A 21,236-nucleotide genomic window follows, 5' to 3' on the forward strand; every position below is an offset into this window, starting at 1 on the left:
TGTTATATATAAAATATGTATATTTATGATATGATCTATATTAAATACTATTATATATATATATAATATATATATTATATAGTATATTATATATATATATAAATACTATTAACTATATATGTACTATATATATATATACTATATATATATATATATATGTATATATACATATTAGGAAGGAGTCAAATTTTTTTGTTGTGAGCTTGGTCGAGCGACCAAGTAGGCAAAACAAGGTAGTCATAACAACAGCAGGAGTCTGAAATGTAAAGCATATTTATTTTCCCAACAAAAACAACACAAAACCGCATTTCTGGCTAACAACAACACAAACAGCAGAAGTTTTGGGCAGTTTGCTGGTCTGCAGCAAGTGTTTGTAAATACAGTGTAGCAAACACTTCAATCTTTAGAGTGGACATACCACCAAAATAAGACCAAGGTCTGCCCTATGGTGCTCAGAGAAACTACACAAAATCCAATAGCTACACCCCAGACTCTGCAGGCCTCGGCATTTTAAAAGTTAAAGTTGAAGACTGAAGAAGTGCAGCTTGTTTAGACAGGCTGCCAGGAGACAACTGCTTCAGTTTCTCTAGAAACCACAACACTCCTAGAACAATGTCCTTTCAAACGACAAAACCAAAGGTGTGTAGATTTTTGGACATAATACGCAAACACTTCATGCTAACGCTTCAATTTAACAAATGTAATAGTTATCACCTTCTTCTAATTCAGGAGAATAATGCAAACTAAAACTACATAATAATTTCACAATCTTTAATCAGGGGTATAACATGGCATAAGATAATATTATAATCCCACACTAGCAAGACAGTGATTCCTTTTTAATTTGTTTTGCAAACACAGCACCTGGTCTCCTTGCAGTCCTGGTCTCCTTGCAGTCCTCCAGTTGTTCTTCTGCAGCAAATCTACAACAGAACTACTGGAAAACAAAAGAAGTGTTGCAATGGACGAGTCAAAGCCCAGACCTCAGGTCACTGAAATGCTGTGGTTGCAGTCCAGAGCCACAACCCTCAAAGAACCCAAGCAAATTCACAAAGAACAGTGGGCTAAAATTCTTCTAACGACGTGAGAGACTCAATAGTTATTGAGTTATTGCTGCTAGAGGTGGTGCTGCAAGCTGCTGCTGCATGCGGTGTACCAAGGATTTACAGCACTGCATAGTCAAATGAAAAAGAAACCTTCCATATGTGTGCATGCATTCATAGAAATCTTGTGCATGCAGCAATATGCATATATATATATATATATACTATCTAAGTATTACTATTCTATGCACATTCACATTTTGTAAATATGGGCACTGATTCATTACTGTCTTAGTTCAGAATGTAAATCCATTTTACTATAATTCTGCTTTTACAATTTATGTTTTATTAACATCCCTAACATTTTTACCTCATGATGATGGCATTAATAGTTATAGCCTTTATCTTATGCACTGTACTTACAAGTAAATGCAATAACGATACAGATTATACAGTGTTTATACAGACCCTGCATACAGAAACATGCACAAGCCATTCTAGCTATTATCTGTATGAAAAAAATATGTAAATATATACATATGCCTTCAGGATCTGATGCATCTGCACACTAGAAATCATTAATATGAATGTAACAGTTCACTCTTGCATCACATGTTTATTAAATACTGTAAATTTTAATTTTTACATATTTTTTAAATAGCTTTATGAATTATTCCAGCATCATTATAAGGTTGAGTCCTTTCTAATGTAATTTGTATTAATGGCTTTTAAGCACAGGCGTGAAAGTCTTGCCAAGTGACGCCAGCAGGGGTCGTCGATGTGTTGAAAAAGCTCAGCTTCTGTTTTGCTTTTTCTGGTTTTGAATTTGCAGTAATTGAAAGTCATTGTGGTTTTTTGACAGCGTCGGTGTTTCACATCCTATTTTATTATCACGGTTGGTGATTTCAAAGCAACTCGAGATTGAATGTAGTGTCCTTTTGCTGAACACACAGCAAATTATAATTTAATAATCCGAGAAAGAGAGAGAAGTTTGCATGAATGTATATGTTGATGGGAATTTGCACAAGAATAAAACAAAAACTCTGCAAAAATTCAGTTCAGGGGAATCAAGAGTGGATTCGTTACATAATTTTGTCACTTGTGGATCTGCAGTTTCACGGATTAGCCACAGGGGGGGAGTAGTGACATACATACAATCTGCCACATGTTCAGGGATATGAAATGTAGCGCCGCACAGGAGCATCTGCAGGCTACCCAGCATCAAGCAAATCTAACCTAGTAGAATATCTGATGTTAACCATTTGATCCCCTTCTATAAGTATCCCTGTCTAATGCTCTTCTCTCACTGATATATATTTTTCGTTGTTCTTAAACACACAGTCTGGTTTTTCTCCTGTATATCTATTTACTATTTATTTATTCAGTGATCACACTTTGGTCATGTGAGCGGGGGGCAGAGGCCAAAGTATTTTAGCAGGACATTCCACCTGTCAGATCTAATTTCCTGAGAGCTTTGATTGACCAACACAGAAACAATGCTGCTGCAAAGGCTTGAGCTTTTCCTTTAAAAGAACCTGAGCAGTTTCTTTTGTGTCCTTTGTTTTTTCTTGCTCAGTGCGGATTTTCCATTACGCATGTGGCTTGAAGGTGCAAACTTTACATAATAATTGTGTTGATGATTATTCTTTCGTTTCCCCGGTGTTGTCTCCTTAGCCCTTGTCTCTCTTTTCGGAAATGGCAAAATATTGAAAGCCTAAAAGATTAGATTCCGGTATTTGTGGTAACAGCCTGTTATTAAAGAGAGAGCCTATATCTAAAGTTAAATGACAAAGAGCTTATTCTCTGGGAAGGCTGCACACTGCCACAATATGATTTCTCTGTCACCAGTATGGCAGGCACTGGAGCATATTCTTTAGATTTCTGCACTAAGCTCTGTGCTTCTCTGACGCTGTTTCGGGGTGCTCTTAGGTAAAGGACGCTCAGTGCAAGTTTGCAACATCTGGAACCAATACAGATGTGCTAGCTATCTGTGGGACCGGGGGGCTCGGAGGTTGTAGGCTGATTTGGGTGGGTTGGGGAGTGAGGGGCTGGGCTAGTTGCTACTTTGGCCCTGGGGGTCTGTGTGTCCCTGACTTCAAAATAGACTTGATTGCTAACAGCTGGCAGTCCTAACTCACCCCGTGTCAGAGCTGCCCTCTGATGTCAACCTTGTCAGTATCAAGGCCTGTACAATGGAAGGCCGGCAGCGCGTATAGGTAGGGAGGAGATCTGTGTGGGGGTGAAGTGAGATTCAGAGAATGACCCTTTTTTTAATGATAGTTGTTACCATAAATAACATTCAGGTTTTGGGACCTTCAAATCGGGAGCATTCAATGACGATGAACATCAAGAAGATTAGTTATGAAGTCTGAGCGCACGCTGGAAAATATTCAGTCTTATGCTGCCTGATCTGAGAGCACAGCATCAAATATACAAGCAGATATTAAAAACACGTATTATCAGTCCATGTCTTGGTTAGATTCATTTGAGAACATCTTGTTAATCTTACATGACCACAATTTCATATTAAACCCACCCACAAATAAAGAAATTAGTCTGGCAATGAATAAATATAAATTTTATATTATTCTGAATCTTTGCTTCTGTGTGCTGCCGTCAGGGAAATGTGGCTGAGCTGTGTCCTGCTATTCACTACCACTTTATCAGTAAATAGGACAGCGACTCATTAGCATCTTTTATTATCCAGTTAGAAACTCTGCTCGCCTAATTACCTCCAATCAGCAGGGGGACAAAAATGATTGACTTCCTGGAGGACAGAACCCACTGTAGGACAAAAAGGACAAATTGCTTTTCAGGCTCTTCCTGGATGGACGTCAGGATATAAAAGTATTAAATGCAGAAGGTAACCATATGGGGTTTTTTTTTAAGTACCCTCATTTGGTCAAATAATTGCAAACCCCCTCACTGCAGTGTCATCAAGTAGTGAGGGCAGCACTTTATAGCTTTATATGCGTCTGCTGCTTGCAGAAAAACGCGTTGGCTTCAGACCACAGTTGGTAAAATATTAGTAGCATATTTATTCATCATTGTACTCTGAAAACTCTCCCACAGCCACTGCGTGATCCGTCTACCTTTACAAGGTTATGTTGTTCTGCAGATAATGTTATCGGGATTGTGACAGCAAAAGATATTAAATAATTTTTAAACAGCTGCGGAGACAATTATCCTTCACCAGAGGATGAAGGGCAGCTGCTGCACAAGGTTGTGCTTATAACAGAGCTATGTATCATTATTAGACAATTAATTACTCTTGTCATTAACGCCAGCAGCACCACGCTTCCACCGGGATTCATTCAGATGTTTCAAAACGCCCTTTAACAACCTGTAACCGAGGAGTGACGGATTCTGTTTTCAGACTTAAGCTAAACTTTTACTTATTTGCATGGAGTTGCTCAAATTTACTTTTTAGTTTTGAGTGTTTGAAAGATGTCAGGAAAAGGCCAGAAATAGCGCAGGCTAGGCCGCTGGGACGAGCTGTTGTTTACAGACAGTGACAGGGATGAAGGACCTCTGTGCTCTGGTGTTGGGCCTTAAGCCTCAGGGGTGTGTTCGCACTGCTTCTGGATGCTACAGCAGACACACACACACACACACACACACACACACGCTTGCAGACTGGCAAAATTATATGCACAGTATCCTCGGTTGCCTTATCTTCATTACTCACATTTACAGGAGTCTTTTCTGTCTTTAACAGCACTTAATATGCTGACTGTGCAACCAACTGTGTGAATTCAGTCCAAGCTAAAAAGATCCAAAGCCTTATGATTTAACTTTGTGCGTAAAACAACACACCGTCTATGTAAGCAACTGACCTCGATGCTGGGATCAACCATAGCTATTACTGTTACGTCAACCAGTGAAAAACTGCAATGAAATAAGTACAAAGTAATATTGACAAATTCTGTTTAATATTGTATGATACTCTTATCTTAAAATACAGTCTTTTCTGAGGTAGACTATTACAGTTCAAGAACATAATCATTTGTTTTTGTTTTTTTAAACAGACATCAAAAAAGACATGAAATAAATATTTTCATGTACAATATGCCGCAAAAATGAGGTAGAAATGGTTACAGAAAATGTACAATAACCAAGAACAAAGTTACTGTGATAACAGATCCAAATGTACACAATAAAAGCTTGTTTTGTTGGACAAACTGTGAGAAGTACAGGGGACAGGCAATCAAAAGGTTTTTTAAATTTATGTAATTACCAAACGAATTATCGCTTGCAGTTCCAGCACAACGCTGATGGGCCAGGGGTTGTTCTGCTAGTTGGAAAAAGTGTTTTTTTGAATTTCCAAGAGGGCAATCAGTTTAGTCAGTGGGGGCTGTATGGCATGACTGAAGCTACCAACTGGAAATGGAGGTCTGCACTGTGCTATAGGATTGCTGGACATCAATCAGACCCCTTCCACTCCAGAGGAATCGGTATAAGGAGAGGGGAAGGGGGTGGGGAGAAGATGCAACGCCACATGGCCACTGGGTTTTGTGGCCAGGGGGCAATCCAATCTAATGAGATTGCATCGGGGAGTGAGAAAACCAGAAAAAAAAGAAAAAGAGTGATGAGGGCGGGAGAGGCGGAGAGAGGAGAAGGACGGTAGGAAATATTACATCATTCTGTTTATACCTCCTCAGGACCATGGCAACAGTCTAATGCAAACAACCTCTGCTGCTGCAGACAAAAGACGGGTTTTTCCCATTTATTAAAACAACCACAGAGCTGCTGGGAAAGGGGAGATTGCTTTGGATTGTCTACATATGTAATATGTACACATCAGCTGTGAATTTTCATACTTTGGGATTTGTTAAAAGCTACACATACTTCTCAAAACTCGTCTTTTTGGATGGCATCTTGTGCTTTGTCGTAGGTGATTGTGTGTGTTTATTGTATTTACAGTTTCAAGTGATGTTACGCAGCAGTGAAATCATAAAGCAGACATGCATATGCAGGATGTGTAAACACTAGATATCACAGATTTTTGCAAGCAGTTTGTCCAACAAAAAAGGAATATTTTCTGTATTCTACATAGCATTTCTTCAACACAATCGTCACTTCACCATAAACTACAATAAAAATAAAGGTTAAAAGAACAGGAAAAAAATGTATATATATTCATATATAATAATACATGGATTTATGGCATCAAAAATCCTTTGAAATACCTGAATTACATTCAATGTTACTCTTTGTAGCAGATTCAAGTTTCTCTCCCGAGGTAAAAGCCTCGTTGAAGTGGGTACTACAAGACCGTCAGGTTTCCCCTCGCACCTTTATCTCACGCTCCGCCACTCTCTACTAAGACCCTACGATTACATACATTCTTTATTTCATATTTCTGAGGTAAAATTCTTCCTGAGCATTTCAAACATGACTACATACTACAAAAAAAAAAAAAAAAAGCAGTAAGTGAAATCGAAAAAACAGACATGCTGAAGGAGAAGCTGGATGTGCAGGTGGATTCATGTGGCTCTAATTGAAGATTTCGAGGGAAACTGGACTTAAGGCGGAATGTGAATAATACAAAATTAAGTATGTGATCTTTAACATGACAGGAAATAAAAGATGCAGAATAGTAAGGAGAAGCTGCTGTTTCATGATTTGGTAACAAGCTGTCAACATCAATACACCGATGTGAAGAACCAGCCCATTTGGAGAAATTTGAGACTACTGCTGCTTTTGTATTTGGTTTAACAAGTTTTTTTGGTCAAAACTGGTTTGCTGAAATGTTGCAGATCCCAAGCCCTTTGCACTGAATGATTAGTGGCAATTCAATGAGTAAATCAACATTTGGAAAGCATGGAAGTGGACTGGTAATAAATAGGATCCTGAGAGTAGCAGCCAAAGGGGGGGGGGGGGAGGGATTTTCCAAACCCTGATTATCCATAAGCTTGGACCGCTTCACCTTGCAACAAATAATTGATTTTGTCCTGGACCCAGGCTAATCAGGATCTCTGAGTCATAAAACAGCTATTTGATTTTCCCATTGGCCAAACTACTAATACACTTTAACAAGCCCCATCCGTATTTTCTTTGGGAAAAACAAAATATTGCGGGTATTTACAGCAAAACAAAAACAGCACATCATTGCATGCTTCTGCCAGTGAAACAACCTTGTCATCTCTCCCATGTTTGTGAGCTTCTCTGGCTCTTTTGGCTGAATAATCTGTAATTACAAAAAACAAAAACATTCCAAAGGCTTTCTATGCCGATGCAGAGACAGGGTCATAATGCAGTCCGAGTACTGGGACTGGCTGCTTTCTCAGTGGCTATACATCTTGCTCCACTCTACACAAGTGTCCAGTTCCTTTGCGGTGGTGTGTGGCCGCACCTTGCAGAAGGCATTCTCGAAGTCTGTAAAGTCGGGGGGTTTGCTGGACGTGGTGAGGCCGTGCATGGCTCCATTTGAGGAGGATGCTGACGAGAGCACCTGCTGGCTGAGCTGCAGCAGCTCCCGCACAGTGAAGCCCTCCGTGCGCTGCAGCACACCGTTCAGCTCCCTCTCGCTCAGGCTGAAGCCCTGGGGCGACAGCGCCTGCAGCAGCACCTCTCTGCGCAGAGCCACATCTGGTAGGCCGACGTGGTATCGCTTAGCAAAGCTCCGATGGACAGCATCTTGCAGCAGATCTGGCCTTCCAGTGGCGCATACGAGAATCACCAGACCTGTGGTCCCCACCTGAGCTTTCTCCAGGGTGCTCAGCAGTACCTGCCTCAGGCCCTCCTCTTCCATGGCTTCCACCTGACTAAGTAGCACAACTGAGGGTTGCCGTGCCCCCGCCACCTGCAACAGAGACCCCAGAATGTGTTCTGCCTCAGGCTTCCCTTTAGAGGCCAGCATGGTTCCACTCAAACGGTAGAAGGAGGCCCCTAACTGCGAAGCCAGTGAGCGAGTCAGTGTCGTCTTACCCCCTCCTCTGGGGCCGAACAGCAGGACGGCTCTTGGTGGCTGCACCACTGGACTTGGCCTCAACACGGGCCACATCAGGTCCTCCTCCAGGGCAGCTTTGACATGTGTGAGTCCAGCCAGCTCACCCCAGCCCAATGCGGGGATGCAGTCCAATAACTCCCCATTGATGAGGTCTAACAGCCGCGGGTCTGGACTCTTCATAGCCTCAGCAGTTGGAGCACACAATGGAGGGTGTTTGACAGCCTGGGAATGCTGCTGCTGCTGCTGCTGGGTGAATCCCTGTTCTGTCATGCCATTCTCCCCCGTCATGCCTGTTGGAGGGCTGTACTGCCCTGCCGCCCCAAACTGAGGAGACACCAAGGGCTGAGAGGAGGGCTTACTGGGCTTGAAGGTCTGAGGGTCTGTGCTGCCTGAACTACTGAAGCCATTTCCATGGCAATCCGTTTTATCATTCACACTGTAGGGTGAGCTTCCCCCAGCCTTCACAGGGTCATAGCTGTATTTCCTGTACCGCGACCGGTCCCCACTCTCATCATCTTCAACACCCATCTCAAAAGCTTTTCTTTTCAATGTCCCTCCAGATTCAGATGTCCCAAGGCTCGTGCTCTGGTAACTATAGCTGCCTCCTACCACAGTGGGCCTTGAGGGAACAGGAGTAGGGGCCGGTAGACCTGAGGGGAGGTAAGTCGAAGAAGGGTGGCTGTAGCCAGGAGCAAGGCTGGTCTGAGGAGGGTATGTGCTGGGGGGGTAGTTGTAGACTGGCGTGGCAGGGCTATAGCTGGGCACAAGAGTGGGAGTGGATTGGAGAGTGTGGAGAGAGGCAGGGGGAAGTGCTGCGTTGGGTTGCGGACAAAAACCTGAGGAAAGATAGGTGCCATTGTAGCGAGAGGGGTACTCAGTGGACCCGCTGCAGGAGCTGCTACCACTGTAACCTGAGTCTGAAAGGTTACTGTTCAATACTGACACGCTGCCAATCCCCGGAGGGCCCGTGGACGTGGCTGCAGTCTTGGGCCCCGAATGGCCGTCATGGCCTCCAGGAGGCCCCAGGGGATAGGCTTCAGTGCTGTGCGTCAGTGGCCAAGGCTCCAGCTCAGTCTTTTGGTTATTTAGGCTCCCAAAGGCCCCAGACTCTGGATAGGTGCCCACAGCAGAAGGCCGGTCATATGGCGAGTCCAGCACGCCGGCATACTTCTCAGCATAGCGCTTCAACAAGTTGGAGGCTGTAAGGGCAGAGATGTCGTCATTGGCCCAGGCGTAGTTGTAGGAGCTGCGGCTACGGCCAGAGTAAAATTCTGACTTGTGGGCCGGAGAGGAGGTGGTGGAGGAGACGTCCAGGTGCTGCTCAGGCCACTGGCTGAGGGGCTGGGCATGCTCTGGGTTCCAGTGCATCTTTAACAGGCCTGATAGAAACAAAACAAAAAAAACAGTAAATAAAAGTTATATTTTTCTTCTAAGTAGACTTGCATCAGAAAAATCATTACACTTTAAATTTAGACAGGAAAGCCTGAAGTGTGCACTTTATTGGTCATCATATAAGTTCATCTATGGCCATGTTTTTCTCCACAGTAGGCGTTTACATGGGTGCAGTAACAGCAAGACTTTCCATGATCTTAACCATGGTTTTATTTATTTATTTATTTATATTTAAAACACACAAAGAAAGTGTCAGAATGCCTAAAATTCAGTTTTTCATTTTAATTTTTAATTTGTGGGCAAACCGGGGGGGGAACTGATCAGTGGGTTGGATGTGTTGTTTCGCACTTTCCCAGCTTATGTTGGCGTAGCGATAAGATCCCACTACTATTGCCTGTACTGCTAGCATCTGCAGATCTCCCAGAGGAGCTATTGTTATCTCCCTGTGCATGTTGCTCTGAATGCCTGCTCTCTTCGCCCTGCCCCCCCACGTACCACCCACCAATCCACCCACCCACCGTACACCAGAGCTCCAAAGGCCCAGTGGCCGGCTGGACACGGGGAGGGGAGAAATGAACAAGGGTGTGTGTGTGTGTGTGTGGACAGTGGTGTGGAGAGAGTGAGAAAGAAAGCAAGAAAGAAAGGGGGGTGGGTGGGTTTGGAAATGCAGCATAGTGTGCTATTCATCAGCACAGTCTCCTATGGAACATTGGGAAAGTGGAATGCCTGTTCCTCTGGCTGACTTCAGCAGTGGTCGTGGTCTAATTGATCATCGCTGAGTTAACAGGACAGAGAAGAGCAAGAAAAATCTGTTTTTAATGTTTCCCCTCATGCAACGGATGTAATTAACAATGTTTAAAAGCTGGTTTAAAAAAACCAAAATCACAATCTTATAATTATAGGATTGTTCATTTCATGAAGAGTGCTGCATCTTGCTGAGGCACTAGCTTGACATTCCACACATAGCTTGGCATTACTGAACTGTCATGATTTACCCCAAGGTGAGGACTACGTCAGTCACAAACCAGGAGGTAAAAGGGAATATGGCGAAAGTCATCATTGCTGCCGTCTCTGCCTTTCCTTCAGCGGACGCCTGATGATTCATTATTCATGGCTGTCTGTGTGTGTGGAGCCAGGACTCTTATTGCCATTTAAATCAAAGCTCAATATCCACAGTCCAAGATTAGAAGCTGCTGCTCTCTTGGTCTCTAGCTCACTCCCAAACTTTGGCCTCCCTCCTTACCCAGTTTCCAAACCTCCGCGTGTGTGTTTTCAGATTACGCCTGTTTATTCAGTCAGATGAGACCGGCAGACCAGATGGCCATTGGATTATCATGTCCTTCATATTCAAATGCACTGCCTTAAGTTCTCAATGGCCAAACCAGTTCAAGCGCTTCCCTAAGCTTCACCCAACCCACCGAGCCTCACACCCACGGCCGCAAGATGTACAAGAACAGTCTTGCACTGTGTTCACTTCTATTTTTAAAAACATGCTGAAGACATTGGCTCGTCCAAACCCAGATGACCACTTTTTTTTTTTTTTGGTCCGACTTGCAGGTCTTTGTCCAGGCTGCAGAAACCATATACATGTCCTGCAGGCCCTTCCCATCTGCAGCCCAACCAGTTTGTGAGCAGCCCCAATAATGGGGCCTGTGTGTGACAGAGATGGATGAGAGCCCAGGGGAGCTCATAAAACCTGCAGTGGGAGGGAGGGATGGTAAAGGCAGGGATGGAGGCAGGGAGGGGAAAGAGTGGACAGCAGGCACTTCGTCCTTTCTAAGCAGACTTGCGCAGACATTAGAGGACTCAGTGAGGCGGGCTAACTGCTGTCCTCTCCATCATTAGAGTAGTTCTAATACAGGATGGTACACTACCCCGCTGACCGGAGTAATGACCAGCTGCCCGTAACTGAAAAACCAATTCACTGTTAAATCTGAGCGTTATTATAATTCTTCCACAGAGCGATGCGAGTGATCATTCACCCCTGATGAAAACAGCGGGGTTGCTGAGCAGTTTAGCGTCCCATGCAATTAGATCTTTCCCAGTGCTGGACTGTGGTTTTAGTAGTAGGAGTAGTAGCACTCCACAATGAACTGAGCGAGCGCTAATCTACACTTCTGCTTAAATCAGAGCCATCGCGCAGATTAATTCACTGGAGGGACGGGAAGAAACCTAAGATTAGAAGTAGGAAATCAGGACAATGTGGACATACTGTGGATAGCAGTGCAATCATTAGATTAACTTCAATACATGCTTTAATGCGATGCTGGGTTGTGACATAGAAGCATTAGCGCTGCTAATGCAATCACTAAATGTTGTAATCCATTTGCAAGTAACACTGATGAGCTGATATTTTTATTTATGCGCCACCATCCCCTGAACTCCGTCTCATATAAAAGACGACTTTTATGATTTGAATATTGTTTACAAATATCAATCCAATCCAATCGAAGCTTTTCTTCATGCTAACAATACAAAGTAAAGCTCCTCTGTGATCTAAATATAAAGTGTGTAATGTTTTCTCTTTCATCACTTACGCTGTTAAATTTAAAGTGAATAAAAATCACTTGCAGTGACCAAGTTCAATATACACAGATAATGACATGGCTCTTCTGTTGACCGAGTGCGACTGAGTGTGGGGAGGTTGATAAGAACCTTCTGTGTATGCATATAAAACTTCCCACTGTTTGTGTGTGTTCTTGGCCCCAGGAGAGACAGATGTTCTGACCGCCTTACTGTCTGTGCGGCCATTGTGGCGGACGACCATCCAGCAGACGTGCGCGGATCGGACAATCCAGTTGGCCCTGAGACAAAGCCTAAAGGATCCTATTGTCAGGGCCCTGTCTAATTATGGAAATCTTATTAATCTATTCAGCAGCAGTCTACTGACAGCTTTTGTGTCAGCCTGGGATTTATTGAGGAACTTGTGTGAGCTGCATCCCATTGTAGGAGTGTGTGTGATGAAGACAGTGGCACAGCTCACTTCAGCAGAGACCAGCTTTCCTTTGAGGAGGCCCTAAAATTAAAATTAGACTACTTATGCCAAACGGGGGAGCGTGTGGGGAGTGCTGTGATTTCTGCCCTCAAATGCTCAGATCTGCCACCTGCAAAGTCACAGAGTCTCCTGTTGACTGGCTGAAACTGAAGTAGCTCGTGGCCCATAAAGGCTGGTATCGCTCTCGACTGCGTTGTGGTTTCCTATAAAATAAGTATCAGTGAGTGAGGTGAAACCTTATCTTGGCTGGAAGCCCCGAGACGGAGGGCTCCAGTGCCATTTCACAGCTCCCCTGAGGTTGCTGCTCCCCCCCCTCTTCTCCATTCCCGGCACTTTTGTTTTCCCGGCCTCGAGGAACAAAACGGACACGGATGCAACAAGCCTTCTGGGACTGTGGGCTATTAAACCGCACCGAGTGCGAAGAGGCCGCTTGTAAACAAGAGAGCTTTGGATCAATTTAATCTGGGATATATTCAGAGTTCAGCTCCACCCCATCCACAGACCAGAAAATAAATACATCTACACAACACCAAAGTTAATGCATTTGTTACATTGTTTCTAATATTTTATTTATTAACAAGAAAAGCTAAGCTGATAGAAATGATTGTTTAAATAAACTTAAAATGTGTAGTCTTGGAAATATAAAGAGTTACCCTCCAAGTCTGGCCAGCTATTCTACCTGAAGGTAAACATGAAAAAGTAGACTTGATGCCTAAAACAAAATTCTTTCAATACCTATGAACAAAAAGTTGCAGAGAGCACAGTGTCAAATTGTTCTGAGAATGCTTCTCCGGCTGTTGTGGCAGTGTGTCAGGAATTCAATTGAGACAACTTCTCAGAAAACAGCCACTTCAAAAAGGGAGAAGAAAAAAAAGCTTAAAAGGGGCGCAGTCACACAAAGCACCGCACACCGATATTGCAAAAGGGGAATGAAAGTGGAGAAGGGCAAAGTGTGACGGGCGTTGTGTTTGTGCTGATAAATCACAAAGTTGATGTTCCAATGACCGCATCAGTCGGGACGTGTTCAGCGAGCACAACCTGATCGATGAGTTATTGGACGAAACTCACGCTTGGCACTTATAAATATGTAAGACAGACTTTTTCCCTTTTTCGTCTGAAATCTTTAAACACAACTGCTCGTTTTCAAAACCCAACGCACTGCTTTGAATAGGAAATCTCCCAAATGATCATCAGTTTAGCACGCAAACCACAAAGCAACTGAAAATCTCTTGTGTATGTATGTTATCTTGATTTGCTGTTTCAAGCCCTTGAAGTCCTCTGCTCTCAAGTTCACTATGATTTATGATACTAATATCAAGCAGGGCATTCTTTCTAGGCTGTATGCTGCTGCATGCTACCGGTGTGTCGTAAAAACACCAATCGGAGACACCGGCCACATTTCACAGCCTAGCTGGTGGACAGAGTAGAAAATTGTCTCTGGACGTTTTCACACTTTGGTATGAAATACACATTTTATCAGCCCCTTGCACAGTTCAGACCTGAAGACGGTGATAAAGATAATAAATTCCTGCCATAAATTTTGGATTATTTCGTACGACACTCGTGTTACACCGTGTCGAGTCACCCTGTGCATTATTACCCCACAGTCGCAGAGGAGCCTCTGTGATTGTGTGGGGTATTGCCAAAACGCCGTTAGAGGTCGGCTCTTCAGACCCTCGTCGACCCACGTTAAAACGGGGATAATGCGCACCCGACCAGCGGGGATCATCATATATCAGGCATGCATAATTGGAGATTGCTGAGGAAAATTATTATAAATCTAATTCTCAGTCGCAGGCCTGCTATCACTCAAATGAAACACAATCCCGCGCTAGGCCTCTCGCTGCATCTGGCTCATCTGCTCCCTCTTCATGTCCCTAAAAAGATGTAATAACAGAAGAGTGCGGGAGCTCTGTTGGGGAGTTTTCACACCTGCTGCCCAGAGCGCGAGCAGACGCAGCTCTTTTCAAAGACGCCTCACCAGTACACTCCCAGGAGGACAGAGCCCATCTCCTGCAGTGGCATTGAGGGATGTCCTCTGTGAGTTTTTGTGTGTGTATGTGTGTCTCTATCTCTATACTTTCATCTTTCTGTGGATAGAGCTATCTGCACTCCATGCATCAGAATGACAGTTTGACTTACTCCTTTTTTGTTTCACCCTCCTCTGGGATTGTTCCAGGCCAGCTGTCAGAAGAGTTTTTGTCAGCGTGTGAAGCTAATATTACTTCATGAGAGGATAAGGACAAAATGACCAAAGTGTGTGCGGCTTTTTAAACTTAATGATACAATTTTAATACCTTTGCAATGCCATGTAACTAGGATAAGTGAAAAAAATAAATATCGATTCAAAATAAAAGAAAAGGGTAAATTAGAGGCAGATTAATGTTCTGTGGCATTAAAAGTTGCTATTTTAAGCAGAGTGGATGGAGGTGGAGCAGCGGCCAAACTACCTGATGGCATTTTGCTAAACATTGATTAATTGACAAACGTGTTTAGAATTGCTAATGAGAGTGCAGCAAAATGCAAAGTCCTGCCTGAGAGCGAGCGCGCTCATTTTGCGCTGCTTTTCTCAGCACTCTCCAAAACTAGAAAGCCTCCAGAATAATTGCTGGATGCGTCACTTCATGCTCGTAATTTTAGAAACAACTCCCCCATCCCCCGTGCCTGCTAATGCACGTCCACAAATGGCAGCGGTCCGTCGACCCCCCACCCGCCTTCCCTTCAAGAAGGAAAAAAAAAACAAAAAACAAAAACAAAAAACAAAAAAAACAGGGTCCCTATTTTCTGTGACTACAGGCTGGCTTTAGGTCATTGTGTCCACTAATATATCAAAGAACAGCTGTCCTAAGGCTCTGTGATGACCAATCACCCCTTCCATCTGTCTCACCCACCCAATCTCTCTCTTGCTCCATCTCCTCCTCTTCAGCTCTGTCTTTTCCCTCCAATCTCCTATCTGTGTTTCTCCGCTTCTCCACCTCCCTTATTCCCCCACATTCCCACTGAGCATCTTGCATCCCCCCCTCTTTTCTATCCAAATCCCTTGGTCCCTCTGTGCTCTGAGCTTATACTCGCGGCACATGGACAGCTTTGGGATTCGTTGTTTTCTGTTGGTACACACACACAAATTAGAGAAAGCTCGAGTGACATTCCACAGCCTCTCTTCTTTCTAGCAGAGCGTTTTCTGGACACTAGACTACAAACACCTACAAACACTCGAGACACGACAATTAAAGTATGTTATTTCTCAAGTGTAGTAATTTACTAATTAGCTCTGCTGGTGTGGAAGACGTGTCACATTGTCGAGCTCTGAATTCTGCTGCCTCAGGAATCCAGTTCAGCGCTGCCACCCGAATGAGCCTCACCACCCTGCTTCTTAATTGGACCCTTAATGGGAGCGGAGGTCTCCTTAATGAGCTGATAAACCCGTAGAGAGACAAACCGCAGAGCCCGTGAACTCACAGGGCCTGGGTTCCTAACCTTCTTTTCTTGTGGACGTAGACGCAAACGCACACAAACACGCACGCACACACTCTGGTGGCTAATTGGAACACATTCACACCCAAACTAATGATCCTAGCACTTATTCGCACACACTTTAGGCTGTGTGTTTACTCAAGGGCCTCACAGACCTCCTTCTACTGCACCACTCATACCACTCTGCCTATAATAGAGATACGCGCTGGCACGGCCCTCCAACCTCCTCCTTCAGGAGCCGGGATGAGATCTAGTCTTTTTTCCTCCATACAAAAACGCTCCATGACTTGCCGGAGTCATTCACAAAGACACTCACACAAAACACAAAAACAGAGCAAGAGAGAGAAAGGAGAGGGGTCAGTCAGAGGAGAGAGCTATAAAAACTGGCAGATCTGGGCTCTTGTGTGTAGTCGCTCTGGGAGTGTGTGTTTGTATATATGTGTGTGCGCATGCATTCTGTTTTAAAAGAAAAGGTACTGCTACACCAGCAGGGGCCCCCAGCAACAAGAGTTAGGGCACTCTTGGGTTGGCGGCCTGGGACTGATTTAAGAGTGTGTTTGAAGTGCAGATTACAGATTCTTTGCACCAAATCCCTCCAGGAGTATCCATGGCCCCTGGAATCTCTCTCAGGTTTCTCCGCAGGTCCGGCCATAGCTGCTCACCCCAGCTTGAAGTATTCTGGACTGGCCGGAGACGGGGACAAGGGCTGAACAGGCTAATATAGAATCAGACACTCAGACACCGAATAATTATGACATCTTATTCATTAAGTCGAAGTGGTTCTGATTCCCCCCCCCCCCCCCCCCCCCCTTTAAACTGTGTGTCGGTGTACCTGTCCTAAGCACATGTCACCTTGTTTGTGTTCATACAAGGGGACTTGACTCAGAACAGAAATGCCAACAGCAGGAGTCAGGAGTAGCACTGGGAAGCAGGAATGCTCCACATTCCCACAAAGGGGATTCCAACATGGAAGTGAGAGTCTTCACATGCACTGCACATACTCAGCGTCCTTATCTAAAAGACAGTACGCCGAGACATCACAATCAAGCACAGGGGCATATTTGTGTGTCACGCTTGGTCTGAGAATAAACGGCAAAGCCTACCGAACACTGCTGCACATGCTCATACAATCCTCTGTGTGAACTTTGCATGCACAAATACTAGCAGGCCGCTCTGAAATGAGCTCGCCGCTGCAGAAACACTGCAGAACAGAAATGCACCACACATGAAAACCCATCAAGCTGTTGATCTGAGAAGATGAAAAGAAGCACTGTGTGTCCTGATCACAACAGCAAAACACACACAGAGGCCCACAAAGCCTAAAACATAATGTACCGGAAGAGTCCTATGAAGGACCAACAGTGTGTCATCTCCGAAGGCATGCTTACTATTCCACCATCACTTTGTGACATTCTTAGACTCGCTGTCCATTTCAGCAGCGCCGAGTATAACTAGTGAGTGTGGACCCGCAGGTTGCAGGGAACTAAAGGAGTAACCTGCGAAACAGGCCTTTCAAATGCACGGCCAAACTCGGTCTAATTAGGGTCTGAACTATAAACAGCGTTTAATCAAAAAAATAAAAAAAATTCTGGGAGCTGGAAATATTTCAACCACGAGCCACTTGTGAACGGACCGGTTTCAAAACAAAAACGAGAGGTCAGCTACTTATTTGGGCATTTAGAGGGTGAAATCCACCAAAAGCAAACAAACAGCCATGGTTACTGTCAAACATCTGCTCGTGATGCTTTAATCAAACTCTGTTTTCCAGTTTGAATTCACACGCGCTCGCCTACACTGCGACCGAAGCCACATTTAAAAACACAATCAAAAGTTCCTACAAACCGTTTTTAAGTAATACTTTTTAAATTGACCTTTCCATGTGATTTCTCCTCCTTTTCTTGTAACTGTCAAGCCAATAATGTTCCTTTGAGGTCATTTAAAGAGATGGGAAAAAGGCGCTCGAGGCCGAGGCCACGGAGGCAGCCCCATGCTGGCCGGCAAACAATGCCGTTTCGGAGAGCCGGAGCACTGGACTCTGACTCAAATGAAACCTGGTGGGAGGGTGCAAAGGGAGGGAGACGAACACTGGACATGTTAGTTATTAGATCAGCATTGAAGGGAGAATAGAGAGAGGGGAGGAGGAAAAAGCAGAGAAGGCAGGAGGCCGTGTGTGCATGTGTGTGTGTGTGTGTAAGTAAAATGACACTTTGAGGACTGAAGGGTTTCTGTAGCTTAAACCATCAGCCCTCCAACCTCTTCCTCTCCCCATCTGTGTCTTCCGTCTGCTGATGAAACATTCACACAGGGCCAGTGCCCGGGGTTTAGCATTTCCACAATGCACGTCAAGCAGGAAAGGGAAAAAAAGAAAAGGAAAAAAAGCCCAACACGTTTCTGATTGCACGATCAACTGTCAATTCTTCCTCTCTGTTTGCAAACTACACGAACACGATGTTCGCTCCTGTGTATTTTTGGAACGGAGACTCATTGATTAAGGCAAAGTCCAAGTGAGGGAATGAGGCCGTTTGATGTGCAGAGCAGATAGAGAGAAGGGTATAGTGTACTCACTATAAGGGACAATAGGACTCAGCATTCTGTGGAGCTGGTCTCAATAAGGAGGAAGGCTGTTTTGTGAATGCCAGCTAAGGTTAGTGCCCGTCCGGCTGTAGTCCATCACTGGCATGAGCTTGCACTGACAACAGAACAGCCCTGAGAGAGCGAGAGAGAGAGAAAAAGAGGTGAGGGAGTTACTGGCTGCTGCACTGTGTGGACACTCAAACGTCAACCAACGCTTGCAAGGCGAGCTCACAAGCCAACACGCATCCAAACACATGGATCAAGATTGAACCGGAATTTGATGGAATTATTGACCAACCTGAGAGCCCGATCAGCGTAACAAGAACAGAATTCAAACTGATATAAACACAAACACACACACACACACTCAGTCTACCAAACTGAGGCGCACAAGGGCGTTCATTATAGGCAGGCATTAAGCTGATTGTGAGGCTGCATCCAGCCTCTAAAGAGGGCTTTCTAAATCTGCCTCACAAAAAGGCTCATGCATACCATTGCTCTGTGCACTGGGGCAATAAAGACTGCATTCTTAGGACACAGAGCACTTTTGGAGCCGTACTAACAAAATGCAGGGGAAAGATATAGCCAAAGATCCAGCTTTCCAGCTGTCCAAACACATCAGCTTCAGCTGTAAAATGATTTAAAATGTATTTTTAATGTGGAAATCTAAATATAACCAGCTATTGTTTTTGTCTACTTTCAAAGATAAAGCACATTAAATTACACCAAGTCTCTATTTAGGTTGAAAAGTCAAGTTGTGAAAGAAATTTTGATCACGCACCAACTCAAATCAGCTTAACCTTCTAGTTTTTATTACTGCTTTTCTCATCTGGAGCACCTCTCTGAAAAAGCTGTGCAAATAAAATATTTCCATGAAAGTTTTTTCATTGAGCCTTTGGGGTCATTAATGCTTTCTGTGAAAACCACATCTGTAGAATCTACAGTTCATTTATAAGTCAAATATTTAAAGTCATAAATTACATAATCTCAGATATGTAAACCAAGTCTTAAACAACCGTTTTATTTAATGCTCTGTTAATATTTTTGGCAGCAGTCTGTTTGCTTTAAAACAAACCTATTAAATACAGATTTATATTCATAAATGTACTGTTCACATAGAAGAGAAATTACGCAATGACCACAAGGCTATCTGTGGACACCAACAGGCTGCACGTACAACACAGTATCAGACTACAAACCCACTCTGCTCCGACTGACAGTCAACTTTTACCACTCAGCCCAGAATAACATGCACACTACAGCGGCAAACCACAGTTCCCACTTAAAGCAAACACTGCCCTGCATCAGCACAGGTCAGAGCGAGGCTGAAGGGAGAAGGCAGAGAAAGCTGAGTTTTCTCAAGGAAATGTCTCATGGTCCTTGGCCAAACAGGAGAGCTGTTTCAACACGCTCAGTTCCCGTCTTCCTCCAACTTCAGCCCGGCCAAGTCAAACAGCAGGGATAGCAGCGGGCTATGACAGCAGATAAACACATAGATGCAGAGAAGACAAGCAGTCTTACCTATTCATGCCTGCATGTCCTCCATCAGATCTGAAAGCGCTAGGATAATCCCTGGAGCAGACCAGACCTGCATGTGCACTGCTATGCTTTTTTCCCCACATATGGGACACAATTCGTCTCTCTCTCTCCCTCCCTCTCTCTCTCTCCCCCCCTCCCTCCCTCTCTCTCTCCCTCGTCAGTGACAGAGCGAGCGCTCAGCTCCCCTCCCCCATGGATCTCCCATCCCCCTCCCCTCCTTCTCACTCTTTATGCTAAAAGTATTTAAGTAGGAAGAGAGATAGAGAATAAGGGGAGTGCAGCAGGGAGGGTGGGGGACTGACCAATCATCCTCTGAAGGAGGGCGAGCGTGAAGGTGCTCGCTCATAATGAAACCTGGACACGGAGGACAGCGGAGAGTTTTTATTTGGAGGGAAATGCCCAGGGTAAGTTTGGTTTGACATAGGAGGATTAAGAAAGCTCAACAGCGGTCAAATTGCAGTGAAAACACACCGAGGAGCGAGCTCTTATTTCTTCACTGGCTGACTGAAACAGACACTTGACAACTGATCCTTGAAAAATGATATTCATCGCTTATTACTAATTAAGAAAGTATTTCTCAAAAGCAGAATAATGCATCTTAGCCTGGTATGAGTGTATTATTATTATTTTCTATTTTTCAGCCAAGCTCCGAAAAAACAAAAACAAAAAAAGCAAAAATGCCTTCCAAAAATTCCTAAGCTGCCACACCCACACAACATCTTGTATGTAACACGAGGAAGACAATGTGGTTCAGCAAGCAGCCAGCTTGGAGGTATTTACTGATCAACTGCCACATTAGCCATACACCCACATCCCAGAAGACTTGTCTCCACAAAGCCCTGATGCATGACCATCACACCATACTTCACCATTCAGCACATCGTCACAGATAAGGTGACCTCGTGAACAAAGGTTCAGCTGAGTAGAGCCAGAAACAGAAATAGCTCAATAAACTTTGACCTTAGTATAACAGATTGGATTTATTATGGACAAATTAATGCAAGACTACAGCTGGAAACATCTGTCGAGCAACGGTCGCCACCGATACAAGCAATAAAAGCAATAAGCAGATCTCTACACATCTCCTGCACTGTTGTAGTTTATTTCTTTTATGTTTGCGTTGCTTAAAGGTCTTTAATTTATAAATGCAGGCTACATGGTTGATTGATAGATGTGCATCTTAAATGGAGGTTTAGCGTTTGTGAGAAAGAGCCAAAAGGAAGAACAAATTTATTAGATCGCCACCGATTTTAAGGTTTGTGCCACA

General features: G+C 44.1%; 1 protein-coding gene across 3 annotated transcripts; it reads right to left on the reverse strand.

The window, feature by feature from the left end:
- Positions 1–5,912: 5,912 nt before the first annotated feature.
- fignl2 (fidgetin like 2) lies at positions 5,913–20,129 on the reverse strand. 3 transcript variants are annotated; one of them, XM_040047937.1, is made up of 3 exons: positions 19,952–20,128; positions 18,422–18,562; positions 5,913–9,374 (listed from the first exon to the last, which is right to left on the reverse strand). In XM_040047937.1, the coding sequence occupies exons 2-3, from the start codon at positions 18,444–18,446 to the stop codon at positions 7,330–7,332; spliced, it is 2,070 nt and encodes a 689-aa protein (XP_039903871.1). In that variant the 5' UTR covers positions 18,447–18,562; positions 19,952–20,128; the 3' UTR covers positions 5,913–7,329. The 3 variants fall into 3 exon arrangements, with proteins under 3 accessions (XP_039903871.1, XP_039903873.1, XP_039903872.1); XM_040047939.1 differs by lacking the exon at positions 18,422–18,562 and having other exon boundaries at positions 19,952–20,129; XM_040047938.1 differs by having other exon boundaries at positions 18,422–20,128.
- Positions 20,130–21,236: the final 1,107 nt, after the last annotated feature.

The sequence above is a fragment of the Simochromis diagramma genome, unplaced genomic scaffold (assembly GCF_900408965.1).
Source record: "Simochromis diagramma unplaced genomic scaffold, fSimDia1.1 OVJJ01000387.1, whole genome shotgun sequence".
Taxonomy (NCBI): domain Eukaryota; kingdom Metazoa; phylum Chordata; class Actinopteri; order Cichliformes; family Cichlidae; genus Simochromis; species Simochromis diagramma.

Coding starts and splice junctions, on each gene's coding strand:
- fignl2 (XM_040047937.1), bottom strand. CDS start 18,446: ATGCTGAGTCCTATTGTCCCTTATA. Junction 9,375..18,421: donor GAGTCCTATTGTCCCTTATA/GTGAGTACACTA, acceptor TGTTTCTATCAG/GCCTGTTAAAGATGCACTGG.